General features: G+C 40.5%; 1 protein-coding gene across 1 annotated transcript; it reads right to left on the bottom strand.

Moving 5' to 3' along the window:
- Nucleotides 1–497: 497 nt before the first annotated feature.
- Nucleotides 498–1,090, bottom strand: LOC130735239 (protein FAR1-RELATED SEQUENCE 3-like). The gene has a single exon (XM_057587314.1). It carries the CDS (start codon nt 1,071–1,073, stop codon nt 498–500), a length of 576 nt encoding a protein of 191 aa, XP_057443297.1. The 5' UTR covers nt 1,074–1,090.
- Nucleotides 1,091–15,845: the final 14,755 nt, after the last annotated feature.

Raw genomic sequence — 15,845 nt, 5'->3', positions numbered from 1 at the left:
TATAGTAAGAGTTTACAAGATAAGGAACACAGCCTGCTAATAATTCATTGCAATTTGCCATAATTCTAACATAGTAACATAATTAACTGCTACAGAGTGAAGCCTAATACATAATTCTAATCCCTCTGAAAGAGAGCACAAAAAACAGCACACTACACTTCAAATGCTCACTAAGAGCCAACTAAACAGATCCACGCAGCACTTCTCGTTGCAAGGTTTTGCCAAAAAAGAAACTTGCTGGTTTTTACTTGTCTGTCAAAGACAAAACAGATAGCCAAAATCCTCCAACATCCAAGACCATTTGCCACGAGACAGCACAAATTACAGTCAGCTACCTTCATCAAATCTGCCAACTCAAGGGAATAAACAGAATAGGGGCAATTGATCACAACAGTTCTGCATAGTCACAAATGCAATATTAGTTTGTTATGATAACTGTAAGTTTAACTATAAGTTAAGGGAAAATATTTAAAAGTGAGAATACTTACATGTATCCATTAATCATTTTGATTTATTTTCTTGCAAGTTCTGCTATTGTGACCGTGCTCCCCGCATTCATGACATGCTTTCCTTTTGACAACTGATTTATTAAGTGACACTTCAAGTCCACTCTTAAATCTGCCATTTTGAGTCATTTTTCCTCCATCCTTCTTTCTCCCCTTTGTTTGTGATACATGCGGGTTTCCAATAGTCAGTTGTGGTGGTTCACTCACTTGCTCAGATGAGCAAACTTGATTTACATTCTTCTCGCTTGACTCCAAAAGTGCTACTCCTTCACTTGTTTTCATTGCAGCAGCTGACTTATGAGTTTGCTTCATTTCTGAAATAATGAAATTGTATGCTTCCTCAGACTCTTCTGCTAGATCAGCTAAAAAACTTGCTTCTCGTTGCACATGCACCCTTCTTAAAATCTTTAATGTATCAGATTTTTCACCCAAATCATTATCATTATAAGTGTCTTCAAGACCTCTGTTAGCATCCTTAGTCCATCGTTCCATAATAAAATGACTAGGAATCTGAACAACTCCCTTTGCTTGGAAAATTACTAGTATGTGTCGGCACAATATCCCCATAAATTCATATAGTTCACAGCCACATTTAGCAATCTGTGAGTCTAAGTCTATATCAACAATGAAAGTATCTCGAGCATCATAGCAATTGGACACCTGATACACATATTTAGGCCCATCTCTTCTAATCTTATGTCTAGTGAATCGGTTGATTTTCTCTAGCTCACCTTTAAATTTAGCAAAAATATTTCTGGTGTATATAGATGCCGCATGCTTCTCAAGTTTTGACCCGGTACTCAAAATACGAGACTTATGCCTTGATTCATAATTTTCCTTTCGTTCTGCCTCTAAGAGACTCTGAAAGAGATCAAGTGTAGATTGGATCGCTGCCATATCAGCTGGAGTTGTGGCAGCTTGATCAGAGGCATGAGGGGTGTCAGAGCCAGGTGCAGCTTGTGCGGAGGATGAAGCTAAGGCAGCATCAGATGCAGAAGCAAGAGCTTTAGCTTTCAGAGCCGCAGCTTCAGCTTCCAACTTAACTGCTTTTTCAAGTGCTTCTAGACGCTCAGCTTCAATTCTGGCAGCCTCAATCCTTTCAGCTTCCAGTCTTTTCCTTTCAGCTTCTTCTTGTTCTCTTCTGATTCTGGCTTCCTCCATAGAGTGCCACAAATCATTACGCAGTTGCATCTCATGAAGAGCTTGTTGTTTTCTTGCCAGAAATTTTCTGTGGTCCAGCCTTGCCTGAGCAGCCTTAACACTTGCTTCATTTTCCTCAACAAAGAAGGCCATCATTTCATCTGTTTGCCCTTGTATCCAATGGAGTAAAGATTCCCATTGATCATCGATGTCCTGAGGCTGTTCACTGACTTCAGATAAGGCATACAAGTTGTGTAGCCATGTGGTTGCTTGATCATTGAAAATATTGATGCACTCCAGAAGGGTATCTGGTTCAGGATGATTATAGGGAATAATCTGAAGGTTATTTTGCGGTGAAGAGGGATGAACAAGGTTGCAGTTGTGTGCTTTAGAGGTAGCTTGAGTATTAGAGGCTACATGAGTGGTAGCATGATCCAGAATCATCTGTTCAGAAGTGGTCTGAACAGGATTATGAGCAGATGGATCAGCTTCAGGATTTGCAAACTCAAAATCCTGAGAATTCACTAGAGAGAAATCAGAGAGTGTGTCTTTGCGATTCTTGGTGGCCTCTGGATTGGGAGGAACCACATTTATGGGAATGGGCTCAAGAGGCACAAGAGATAGAGTCTGATCTGCTCGAAGAGTGAATGAAGGAGAAGGAGGTTCAGAGGGGGCAGGACTAGAAGCATCATGAACATCAATAATCATTTCAGAAGTTTTGCTATTAGCAATGTCAATGAATTGGCGTTCTTTCTCAGAGTTGTGAGAAGGTGGAGAAATGTTGATGGCATTTGGAAAAGGGGTGATATGGGAGTCAAAGTCAGAGGATTGCGATTTATCTGGTAAAAAGATGATTTTGGAAGGTTCAGAGGGTTGAGGACCTTGAATCCTTTGCCAGATGGGGTTATCTTGGATGGAAGGTTGGAGTTTAGGAGCTTTTGGAGGTGAGGCAAAAGTGGTGGTGGTGTTTGTGGTAATGAGAGTGTTTGGTTTCAAGATGGAAGTGTACTTAGGTGAGAGAGGAGATAGCTTTTTGGGAGGAGTAGAAGAAGAAGCAGTTGCATCAATAGAATCATCATCAGATGAAGGACATACCAGTGTGCGAACATGATTAGCAGAGGATCTGATGACTCTGGCTTTTGCAGATTCTTGTGGAGGTACTTGCTGCGGTTCCTGGTGAAGTTCCTTCAGAGGTTCCTTAACAACAATCTTCACTGTCTTCTTCTTCTTTGGAGGAGGAGGCTTATCATTCTTATCCTCAGAGTCAGTGCTTTCAGCATCAGCATCTTCATTTTTCCTCTTGGCTTTCCTTCTAGGAGCATCATAGACAGGATCATCAGGAAGGTTCCTGAAGTAAGCATCAACATCAATTTCATAACCATCACGCCTCATAATGTCAATGTAATTCAAGATAACTTCAGGAGGATCTGCCTTGCTCTGGATTGGATAGTCTTCAATGGGAACTCTTCTCCTGATGATGTCATCTGAATCAGAGGAAGAAGCAGCAACAAAGTCCTTTCCGGTCAGACCCATTCTTTTCAAAGTGTTGGAGTTAAGAGGTTCTCCAGCAAGAACGGTAAGATCTTCAGTACATTCAGCTTCAATCAAGGCATCAATCAGTTTGCTTTCAGTGAAGATGTCTGAAAGAAGTCTTCCAAACGGAATATACTTGATGGTGTTCTTGGTCACGCCAGAAGTTGTTCTAGACTTCTTGATACACTCCTTCAGATAGGTGAACAAAAAGAATGGAAGGAAAATCTTCTTCTTTGTCTTGATGAAAAAGAGCATGACTTTCTGATTGAGATTGATGTAGTCTGCAGAACTGCCAGGAGGTCTGGGATTGAAGCAGTTCAGGATGATCTTGTGTCAGACTCTCAATTCAGGAATAAGATCATTTGCTTTGACATCAATTTTTCCAGGTTTCCATGTGTCAGAAAATCCCAAGTTGATCTGCTCCTTTGCTTTCTTTGATTTTGAATCGCCAGCCTGAAACCGATAGCCCTTAAGAGTCTCAGCACCCAAAAGAAGAGCAATAGAACGAACAGTGACGATGATCTTCCTTCCCAAAACATGAGAAACAACTTGGTGTTCATCACAATCAGCATGCTTCTAGAATTCCTTAACAAGCTTATCATAGATAGGACCTGAAAGCCTGTTGAAGTAAGTTTCCCATCCTTGAGCTTGTAAAGAGGGATGAAGATCCAACCCATTTCTAGCCATATTCTCGAAGTCAGGCCTTGATTCACAGAGAACTTTGAGATCTTCTGGAGCGAAATTGCAGGTAACTGCACATTTTTGTTGAGCTATGGGAATAGGTTTCCCAGCATCAATTGTTTCAACACTGAGAGGTTCTTGATTCCGACGAGAAGACCCTCCTTTCCCATTAATCTGACCCACAACCATGTTAGGAAATCTGCTTCCTCCAGCAGAATCTGCCATTTCCTTTTCTGCTTTCTCTTTGGCTGTGTGTTCTTCAAAGAAATCTAGAGCGGCTTGTTCATCAATTCTTTCCATTTGGCGGTTTGAAGGCTTAGGTTAAAAAGATGAAAGAAACAAGAGAGAGAAGATAGAGTTTTTTTTGAAAGCTATTAGAAAGAGAAAGTGAGTGAAGTGGAGAACGTGTGTGAGAGAACGTGTGAGTATAGTGATTTTGAGAGTAACCGTTGAGTAGTTGGTAAATCACAAGTAAAAGGTTAAAAATCAACGGTTAGAAATTAATAGTTTAATAACACATAATAAAGGCACATAACATGCGGTGGAGAACCAAGTAAATGTAATCATTACAGCAGAAAGTCTCGAGAGGCACAAGGAACGAGGCATCAGAAATAACAGACACACGTTTGTTGTCTTGTCTCAGAGGAAACACCAATGGGTGCACGCATCTGATAAAGTTACCATCTGAACTATACAAACTCTGATAAAGTCAGAGGCATCATAGTAAGAGGTTCTGATCCATCTTCATACCGGACATAAGTCCATATTTAGATTTTTCAGAATAAATTTAAATCTATCTTCAGCTAAGGGCTTTGTAAAGATATATGCCCATTGATGGCCAGTATCGACAAACTTCAACTGAAGTACGCCCTTCTGAACATAATCTCTAATGATTTGATACTTTACCTCAATGTGTTTGGCTCTGGAATGAAGAATAGGATTCTTACTGAGAGAAATAGTTACAGTATTATCGCAGTAGATGGGGATATTTCTCTCAAGGATCTGGTAATCCTCCAGCTGATGTTTCATCCAGAGCATCTGAGTGCTACATATAGCAGCTGATATGTATTCTGCCTATGTAGTGGATAAGGCTATAGTAGACTGCCTCTTACTTGCCCATGATATCAGATTACTTCCTAGAAAGAAGGCACTTCACCTTCTGAGTTTCCAACTCAGATAATCTGATCTTATAGATGTTGTTCCGCCTCTTGCTGTTAAACAGAACAGAGCCATCAACCTGACTTAAAGCCCTGCAAGACTTTTGATTGAAAATAATGTCATAACCCTTGTCAGCTAATTGACTTATTGACAATAAGTTATGCATCAAGCCATCTACCAACAGAACATTATCAATGCATGGACTCTTACCAATACCAATAGTACTAGAGCCAACAATCTTACCCTTCTCGTTGCCTCCAAAACCAACTTCACCTCCAGGTTTAAGTTTTAGGTCTTGGAACATACGTCTTTCTCCCGTCATGTGACGCGAGCATCCACTGTCTAGATACCATGACTGGTGTTTCAGTGGAGCGATCAAGGATATCTGCAACATAGATAATCTTTTCCTTAGGTACCCATCTTCTGGGTCCTTTCTTGTTAGTTACTCCAGAGGTTCTGACAACCTTGGGTCTCTCAACAAGGTAATGCATAGGAATTTGTGCATGATATTTTGCTAAAGAGGGCTTTTCTTTCTTTTTAGATAATGCAGGAACTTTAGAAGGTGTTGGTTCAGGAATTATGGTACCAGAAGGTACAAAATGTTCATACAAGGGTTTTGCCTTTGGCATAGGAGGCTTTTTTCTACTAGGTCTAGAATAGCCAATGCCACACATCCCATTTCTGCTAACGCCATAGATCATCGAGGCCATCAGGCTTCTATCTACGCTTTTAGCTAGGAATCTCTGAAAGGACTTCACATATTTTGATTCATTCTTAACATCAGAGGCATCAGAAGCAATCATTTCTTCTAACTTGGAAACTTGATTTTTCAGCACAAAGTTTGAGTTAGCTAAAGAGAAATTGTTATCTTTCAACTCTGAAATGGTTTTCTCATGCATGACAGATATATCAGATGCAGCACTAAAATCCCTTTTCAGCTTCTTATGTTTGGTTAAAAGAGAGTCAGATTTACTAATCATTTCAGATAAAGAAATTTTAAGCTCAGAAGTAGAAAAGGATGAGAATACCTCATTTTCATCATCAGAGTCAGACTCAATCTCTGACACTGGTTCAGGTACAGCCTCAGCTTTAGACTCAACTTCCTTATCGTTGACAATGGCCATAAGTCCTTCAACGACTTCTCCATCAGAGTCAACTTCATATGAGTCTGAAGCATCAAAAGTGACCATGAGGCCTTTCTTTTTGTAGTGCTTCTTGGGCTTCTTGTCCTTCTTCAGCCTTGGACAGTCACTCTTGTAGTGGCCAGATTCTTTGCATTCGAAACAGGTGACTTCCTTTGATGAGGACTTCTTCTGACTGGATGAAGATTCACGCTTGCCTCTGGACTTTCTTGAACCTTTGAACCTGTTCTTCCTATGCTTCCAGATGTGACTTAGCCTTTTGGAAATCAGCGATAGCTCATCTTCATCAGAGTCTTCAGAAGAATCTTCAGACACTTCCTCAGCTTGAAGAGCTTTAGCCTTTTCAGATTTGGATTTCAAGGCTATGGACTTTTTGTTGTGAGCTCGATGTTCTGCACGGTCTAGCTCATGACTTTTCAGCATAGCAATGAGTTCCTCCAAACTCAACTTGTCAATGTCTCTAGAGAACTTCAAAGAAGTTATCAAAGGTATCCAACTTTCAGGAAGACCTCTCAAGATCCTCTTGACATGATCAGCTGTGGTATAGCCTTTGTTGAGAACTCTTATTCCAGCCATAATCAACTAAAATCTAGAGAACATATCATTGATGGACTCATCAGGCTCCATCTGAAAGGCTTCATACTTCTTGATCAAAGACAACGCCTTTGATTCCTTTACTTCCTTGTTTCCTTCATGAGTTATCTTTAGAGAATCAAAGATTGACTTAGCAGAATCACGATCAGTAATCTTCTCATACTCTTCATAGCAGATAGCGTTGAGAAGAATGGTTCTCGCTCTGTGATGATCCTTGTATTTTTTCTTCTGCTCAGCAGTCATCTCATCTCTTGGGATCTTCTCGCCACTGGCATCAACTGGACGCGTGTAGCCATCCACAACAATATCCTAGAGATCTGCATCGAAGCCCAGAAAGAAACTTTCTATTCTGTCTTTCCAGTACTTAAACTTTTCTCCATCAAAGACTGGAGGCTTTGCACTGTAGTGGTCCTTTTGAGCATCACTGGTGGTCGCCATAACAGTTTTTCACACCGGCCCGGATCTACTGAACACTGTTAAGTGTGGAAATCAGAACTTGAGCTTTGATACCAATTGAAGGTATGAAAAAAACTAGAAAGGGGGGTTCGAATAGGGTTTTTAAAACACAAAAGCTTTCCCCTTAAGATTTAAAGAAACCTTTTCGGACACAAGAACACAAGGTGCTAAAGATGAAGACATAAAGAAGAGCACACAAGTATTTTATCCTGTTTCACTTGATAAATCCCTTAAGCTAGTCCAGTCCACCTGTTAAGGTGATTTCTTCCTTCTTAGAATGAAGGTAATCCACTATTCAATGTTTGTTACAACTGCACTAGCAACCTACTCAGTGACTAACAATACAATGAACTAGCAAACACTAAGATTCACTCTCCTAGTCTTCTCAAGCATCTGACCAGACTTGGTCCCTTAAGGAATTACAAACAACTGTTTGAAAGAAATTTGGTTTACAAAGAAGTGCTTCTGAAATAAGCAAGAGTAAACACAATAAGAACGGAGAAGAAATATTGCTAAGAGTATTTAAATGTATCACTTGAAAATGCACAAAGTTTCTTAGTCTCTTTCTTCGGTTTTCAGTCCTTTGTATACTCCAAGGATAGGGTTTGTAGCTGTTGTAAGCATGCAACCGTTGGAGGGCAGATCTAGAAATTCCTGCTTCTGCTATGGCTGAGGAATTAGGTAAGGCCGTCAGGAATAGTACAATTGCTTTTGTACTTTGATAGCGACGTGTGCCTTAGCCTAGTTGACTCTTGATCTGGCGACGCTTCATATCGAGACTTGTGAAGCAGAGATCAGAGTCAGAGGTAAGCTTGGTTCCTCTGACCTTCGTAGCCTCTGAGTCTGGACCGTTAATTTGAACATCTGTCCTTCAGAGTCTGAGCCACTTGGTCTTCAGAGCCAACTTCGCTGGGACTTCAGAGTCTTCAAGTCTTCTGCCTCTGGACCTTGCACAATTGCTTCTACTGTTCAATAGAACATAGTGATTGCATAAGCGGTTTGATGGTCAACGCTTTGGTCTTTGACTTCTGATGAGAAACCTCTTTCAATCAGAATTAGAACCTGTTTGTGAAATACACAAAAGACAAACGTTAGAGTACCAAAGTTAATACTCAAAATATATACATGTTATTCTCAAAACCTAGAGATGTACACATAACCAAATCTTGGTCTTACATCCAGACCATACCCATTACTTTGGTGAGACAAATCATTCTTCCACACAAGCTAGATCATTGCATTTTGAGAGATGAACTTAGCAGACTGTTTTATTGTGATATGCACTGACACAAAAGCAAGGTTGATGTTTGCTTACATATCATGAGGATGGCGTGACTTTATTCAGACCAATGATGTGGCTGGGACAATCGTCTCTAGATGGGCGTTGAGAAGAAGGACCCTATTGTCACATTGGGATAATTCATAGAGCGGAGCAACCAAGAATCTCCCTGCTATTTGATTGAGTTTTTCCAAATTCATATTAATGGACAATTTTCTCTTTTGTTGTTATAAATCATGTGTTTTCTTGCATGCTTGTTTTTTATTTTTTGGGTAAAATGCTCGACAGGAAACTTTTTAATGTGTTGTGAAATGATGAAATTTATTTTTGTCAAAGATATTTTCGTAATTGATTAGGGATGGAAATGAATACGGTCTCGGTAAAGTACTATAGTACCAATTCCCATGCCCGCGATTTCAAAAATTACATGTACCCGTCCTCAAACCCGCGTGCACTAGGTAGCAACTTGAATATTCGTCCCCATATCTTCTAGGAACCTGTATGTTCTTACCCGTACCTTACTACTCGCAATTTATTTAACCATAATATACATATGTGTTTGTACCTAATCCCTAACTGGATTCTTGGGAATCATACGATAATGGTCTAAGAGCCCTAACTTACTGTCAACAAGACTTGGGTCACCGTAACGGGATGGAAGCCCTAAACAAGAAACCAGCTCGCCATGCATATGAGGGTTCGCTATAAGGGAGAGCCTCAAGGTGGACGCTCACTTGGCGCCAACACAACTATGTCTTGGTCACTAAAGGCTCGACCTTAAGTCAACTTTCAGGGATCAATATATTAAATGGCGTGCGCACACAATTACAGCGGTAATAAAAAATGCTGTAAATATAAAATATGGGGTTAAAATCGTCGTAATTTGCAATCAAAACCTTTACGATCTTCTTTGTAGTGATTCTTGTACCTTAGTATTTCTAGGCCAGTTATTACTTTTGCAGTCAATAAACTAGTCAGTTTATGCCCACACAATTCATCATCTCTTACAGTATCTCAAAGGGGCACCTGGCCAAGGAATTTTTTTCAGCAACTTCAAGACTTCAGTTAAGTGCCTTTACATATGCAAATTTGAGATCGTGTGTTGTTTTTGGGTGATCAAACACATGTCTCTGTATTTTTCTGAGAAATACATTGATTCATTGGAAGTTAAAAATGCAGCCAACAATCTCAATCCACAACATAGGAGGCTGAATACCAGGCATGAGAAGTACTAGCAACACACTCTTTAACTTTCTTTTTCCAACATTTTCTCATTGATTGATTAAATTCATGTGCGTCCCATTAAATTGAAAGTGGAGGTCATAATGTCATATTTTTAGGGGACCTTGCATGAATTTCAACCAATCAATAAGAGAGTCTTGAAAAGATAGTGTTAAAGAGGGTATTGTAGGCACTAGCTTGTGCCACCAGTGAGGTTCTTTGCCTCAAGCAACTGCTACAAGTTTTTGAAATTCCAGTCACATCAGTGAAAATATTTTCAGATAACAAGCGAGCCATGCCACTTGCCACAAATCCTCCTTCTCATAAAGGTCTAAATATGTGAACATAGACTGCCACTTCATTAGGCAGGGAATATGTTCATGCTGGATTTCTGAAGCTAATCTATTTGAAATCAGAATACCAACTCGTAGATCCACTAACCAAAGCCCTTCCACACACACTCTATTCAAGTATTTGTTGTTCAAGCTGGGAGTTAAAGATATATACTTCCCATCTTGAGGAGGAGTTTCAGAACATAGCTTAGATTTCAGAACTTAACTTAGTGAACTAGCTGAAATAAGTTAATTTACGATTGTAACAGTTTTCTCCATTTGTTTAGGTTCAGTTTCAGTTAGCTAATTAGTTAGTTATATTTTTAGTGAGCTTTTAGTTAGTTGATTAACTCTCTGTATATAAGATGCACAGTAGTGCTGTATTGGTCATTCATTTAGATCCTTTCAATGAATGCACATTCTTCACTGTTAGAGATAACTAGACATAATATCCTACGAGATATTTTCTTTATTTATTATTTGCTTATTTTGTAATATGTCTCAGAATATTCTTAGCATATTCTGTACCTTTATTATTATAAATAATATTGTCTACCTCACACACAATTTGTGGTGAGAGTATCCAATCTTACATTGTATCAAGTTTTAGGTTGAAAACCCTAGCCTCCAAACTCTCCCTATGTCGCCACCTTTCTTCCTTCCCTACTGCCTTGCTTTCTTGTGTTTTGTGCGCAACCTCCTTGGCTTTCCGTGCCGCTGTGCAGCTTCCCACGCGTAGCAGTTTTTTTTTCCCGGCCTTTCCACACCGGTTTTGTCTCCTTGTGCTTCCACTTCTGCACCGACAACTTCTTACTGGGATCCGCGCCTGTAAGACCCAAGATTTTAAGCTTAGGATCAGTGGAAGAGATTTCCATTTACGATTAGGGTTGATGTATTGTGAAGGGAAACCTGAACTAGAGTTTACCAAATGAAATAAATTTATGAAGGAGAAAGTTCAGGAAAAGTCAAAGGATTACATCATGATCGATAAAAGTTATAGTACGATCGTTATACGCTTAACCTAGGTCAGAAACCCTAGTATATAGCTAATTTTCACTTTTAGGCACGATGGAAGTTAATTCCAAAAATCTTCAGAGAAATGTTAGAACTTCTCTTATTCCATATATCACAACCGTTTCGAGGCGAAACTCTAGGATCTACGAACGTCCGATTCCAATCATCGGAAGTTTGCCGAAACCGAAACCCTGGTATTTCAAAACCCTAGAATTTCTCGACAATGAAGACTTTTTCTATTCAAAGCTTCAAATGAATATTCCACACGCGTACACCCATTTCTCTTGATGATTTCAATCTTTCTTCCGAAGGAAGTTTTCCATTCCGACATCCGATGCAAAAAGCAACTTATCGGGTAAAATAGTTTTATACCGACTATGCTTTAGTTGCCAAAGATACAAAGAGACCTCATTTTAGTTTTGGAATTCTTTCGCCAAAACATATCTATTAATTCACGGAGAATGACGCCGGAAAAATCAGATTCGCGAAACTTTCATTTTCCCGCGAATTTCCAACCTTTATATATAGCAAAGAAAGGAAGAAAAACTCAAATTTTCCTCCATTTTCTCTCCCAAAACCGCGGCCAAGAACAAGGAAAAAGGAAGAAGAGTTTTTCTTCATCGTTTGCTTGATCGTCGATCAATCAGTTGCTACTTCAAGGCTTCGAGGTATAGTCGCTAATCCTTATCTCTGATCGCTTTTTCCATAGCTTTTCTGTAGAGTTTTCTGAGCGGATAGTTTATGGGTTTTTGCAAAACTATCCTGAATCTTTCATTTCTGATTCTAAACATCTTCTATATGTGCCCAAGATCACTTCTGCCGGGTTAGATTTTCCGTTATGTCGCCGGAATTCCGCCGGAATCAATTTGAACCTAAAATACCCATTTTTGGAGTTTTTGAGGTAAAGCTTCAACCTTTAGGCTAAAAACTATCGCCTTAGCTTAGTGTTAGTAGGATTAGTTGTCATAAACGTCGTTAGTAACGTCCCTGCAAAATTTGGTTTTTGGGATTTCAGTTTTGAAATTTCTAAGTTAAAAATCATGACCAAAATACCCCTGCGATAGTTTTTGATCCGATAATTTTTCCGAGTTCAGAATACCCTTAGTTACGGCTAATGAAAGCATAGGAACCAAGTTTGATCGAAGAAAAATCGAGCCCCACAATTGTGAAAAGTGGCCGAGCCCTATAGGGGAGGAAGGGGAAAATTTCCTTTTCCGAAAACTTGTCTTTTCGCGCTAGATTATCGTACCTTAGAGTATAGATTACTTCGAGTAACCTTAGTAAGTATCGATAGCTTAGTTTTCGATAGATTCTGATAGTATTTCTGTGGTTTTGCTCTAAAGGTGATTTTGAGGAATTCCCAGAGGAGCAAGCCTTTGATTGTGAACAAGTGTTAGGAGATCGTCCTGGAGAATCTACAGGTGAGGGCTTCTCACTGAATCTCTAGTTAATGCTTAGGGTCGATGTTTCGACATTGTTTACTGTTTATGCGCTGGAATTGTGTGTGATTGGAAAATGTTTTCTGAGGCTTCGGCTGACAATGTAGATGATTCATCTACTGAATGTTTTTGAGATTGACTTACATGCTATGTGTTATGTGGGTAATCTAGGATGTGTGGTGCATGCTTTATATGCTAAGTGCTAAGTGTTTATGATGCGATTTATCGATATATGAGATGTTGTTGATTGTGATGAATTGAATATGCTCTGTACTGGAATCTGAGTTTCTGAACGGTGAGAAAAGCGGGCAGGTCATGCCGATTTTATTTTGAGAGTTTTGAGGAAGCTTGAAAGGACGAATGAGATTCGGGCCTTGTTATGATGTTTATGGATCGAGACATTCTCTGGAGTCATTTGGGGATTAGGAGATCCCGAGAACTTATAGGATTTGCGATAAGACTAAAAGGATAATTATTTTGTAAAGAAAACTCATAAGACATTAAACAACCTCTAAATCTTTAAGTAATGGTAATAATCTCGAAGGAAGCTTTGGATGCAAATCATAGTTTTGGAAAACGAGAAGTGTCGTCGGATCCCAGCATTGAGAATGTAACACCCCGATTTCGGTGGCGTCACTTTAGTAACCAAAAGAAATACTTAAGCGGAAAAACGTGAATTATTTTTTTTCGACATTATAACTAGAGACAGAAAGTAATAAACTTCCCAACAAAAGAAAAAAGAAACTACTATACAACTATATATACATGCCTCGCTAATTACAACCACGTCACGAGTAACCTCCAGTGACGGGTGACAGAAGGAAAGTAACGCCCGAAGGCAATATGTACAGTCCAAGGTAAAAATACTGTGTCCGCAACACTAACCTCAAAATCTGAGAACAAGTTGGCCCAGCGGCCTAAGAGAAGACCCCCTAAATCCAACCAGCTCTCTGTGATCTCCATAGGAAACCACACAAAAAGCTACCGGTAGGAAAACTACCCTGTCCCAAAACTGAAAGCATGACGGTCAGAGCATCGACACTACTCCTACACTATCCCTACCCGAGGAGCCCACACTAGCACTCGATCCTACACGCTAGCGCGGTCGTCATCCGAATCTGCATCCAGGACGACTAAGTCGACATACTCAACACTGCCCTCTCTGTCCACCCTAATGCGCTCCTGCACTGGCCTCTCGGGCTCGGGGCCCGGAACGAGATCCGCGACGACAGCAGCAGCAGTAGACGGACTAGACTCCGTCGAAGCCCCACCTACTGGCACCTCCTCAGAGGGGTCCTCATCATCCGAAGGGGATGGTGGCGGTGGAGGTCCTCCCAAGCCGGGTCCACAGTGTACACCTGGAGGCAGGTTGAAGCTCACTATGTGCCTCCTCATCACTCCCTCCGTCAAGCGTCCGAATCGGTCGACACGGTCCTCCATGACCCGACCGGTGTAGGTCGCACGGTGGCCCTCGGAATCGACCACCCATGCACCTGGGTCGTCTTGATCAAGCATCTCGTACCTGGTCCCCCCCGAGGGGCTGACCATGGTAAACCAATCCCCCATACTCATCTGACAAATGGCGTAGTCCGCCCAAACACACACAGCAGACGCGAGGGTCAACTCCAAAGAATTATATAAATAATAAAACCAGATATAATATAGGGTAATAAATATTTGCCTCTCAGGCTTATAATTTTTGGGATAGCTTCCTAGGGTTGCATGTATCACAATGAATATGAAGAACCATAAAAACAAGTAGCATGCCTCAAAAATAGGATAAACAGTTACCAATCACACTCAGCAACTAAGTCAGCATGTATGTTGCATGAAATGCAATGCTGGGTAACAAAATGCATTCCGGAAGAAGGATGGACACCAACGAGTCAGCCCTAACACCGGCCATAGTGGGACTATTCCGCTCGGGCGTCTCTTACACCACACAAAAGTAGTCAGATCAGCAGTGAACCCGTAGGTCTGCCATTCCGTCTGCTACTAAGGACCACCGTAGTGTCCTAAATATGGAAATCCGGGTCTTATGACCATTTTGGAATCCACCGAGGTCCGGTATCACGCCGTGTATTAACCTCAAAATGAGTGCATGAATGCAAGTGATTAGCCAAACAACGTCTCCGACCTCACCCGACACGTCGTCACGTGTTCTAGCTAACTTATTGTCTCTAAAAAGCCTACCCTAAGGCAAACGTCGATTCTGCGACAAAATGAATTAATCAAAAGAAGAAGAAGATACTTTGGAACTCATGGTTCCCGGCTAAACTTTAGATAGCCAATCAATAAACTGCTCATCGAGCGAAAAGGTACCGAAGTACTTGGAAACTTATAGTTCCCGGCTAAACTTTATATAGCCAATCAATAACCTGCTCAACGAGCGAAAAGGTACCGAAGTACTTGGAAACTTATAGTTCCCGGCTAAACTTTAGATAGCCAAACAATAACCTGCTCAACGAGCGAAGGAGTACGAATGTACTTGAAACTCATAGATTTCCTCAAAACTTGGACTCGACGACACTTCTCATATTTCCAAACTAATACTCAAGCTCTATGCTCTTATCTAAGGATGTTATTATTGTTCAAAGGATTTAGAAATTTATTAATGTCTTATGAATTTCCGTGATAAAATAGATTTCATTTAATCTTATAATACTTCCTAAGAGTTTTCAGAGATCCCATAATCTCAAATAATTCCCTGAGAAGGTCTCGATCCATTAAAACATAACAAGGTCCGAACTCCGTTCGTCCTTCTAAACTTTCTCAAAATCTCATAAAAATTCGGCATGACTTGCCCGCAATCCTCACTCCTCAGAATCTCAGGTGCACGTGGAATAGCATAAATAAAACAGCTCAGTCAAAAGCATAACAGCATATTCCAACACATCCTAAGTTAACCATGTAGCACATAGCATGTGAATCATTTAGCACACAATATCATGGCATCAAGTACTCAACAAGTTCGGCCGAAGCCTCAGAAATCATTTCAGACATTTAGCAATTAGGTGCATAACACATAAATCAAGTCGAATTTCATCGACACCTAAAGCATTATCTAGTAATTCAGAGAGTAGCCCTCACCGGTGGGTCTTCCAGCTTCCTCCTCAAAATGTTCTTCAAGCTCTTCTCCTTGATTTCTGGGAATCTCCTCAAACGAACCTTAAGCAAAAATCACAGAAATCAACACCAAGAGTCAGAAACTCAGCAATCAAAGAGTCCTAGGGTTACACGGTACACTACTACCTCCGTGGTACGACAATCTAACGCGTTAAGACAAGTTTTCGAAAAATCGGATTCTTCCCCCCCCCCTTGATATAGCTCTCGGCCACTTCCTTTAATTG

The sequence above is a fragment of the Lotus japonicus genome, chromosome 2 (genome assembly GCF_012489685.1).
Source record: "Lotus japonicus ecotype B-129 chromosome 2, LjGifu_v1.2".
Classification (NCBI taxonomy): Eukaryota; Viridiplantae; Streptophyta; class Magnoliopsida; order Fabales; family Fabaceae; genus Lotus; species Lotus japonicus.
Note: the sequence above shows the minus strand (reverse complement) of the source record. Positions and strands in the feature narration are given on the sequence as shown.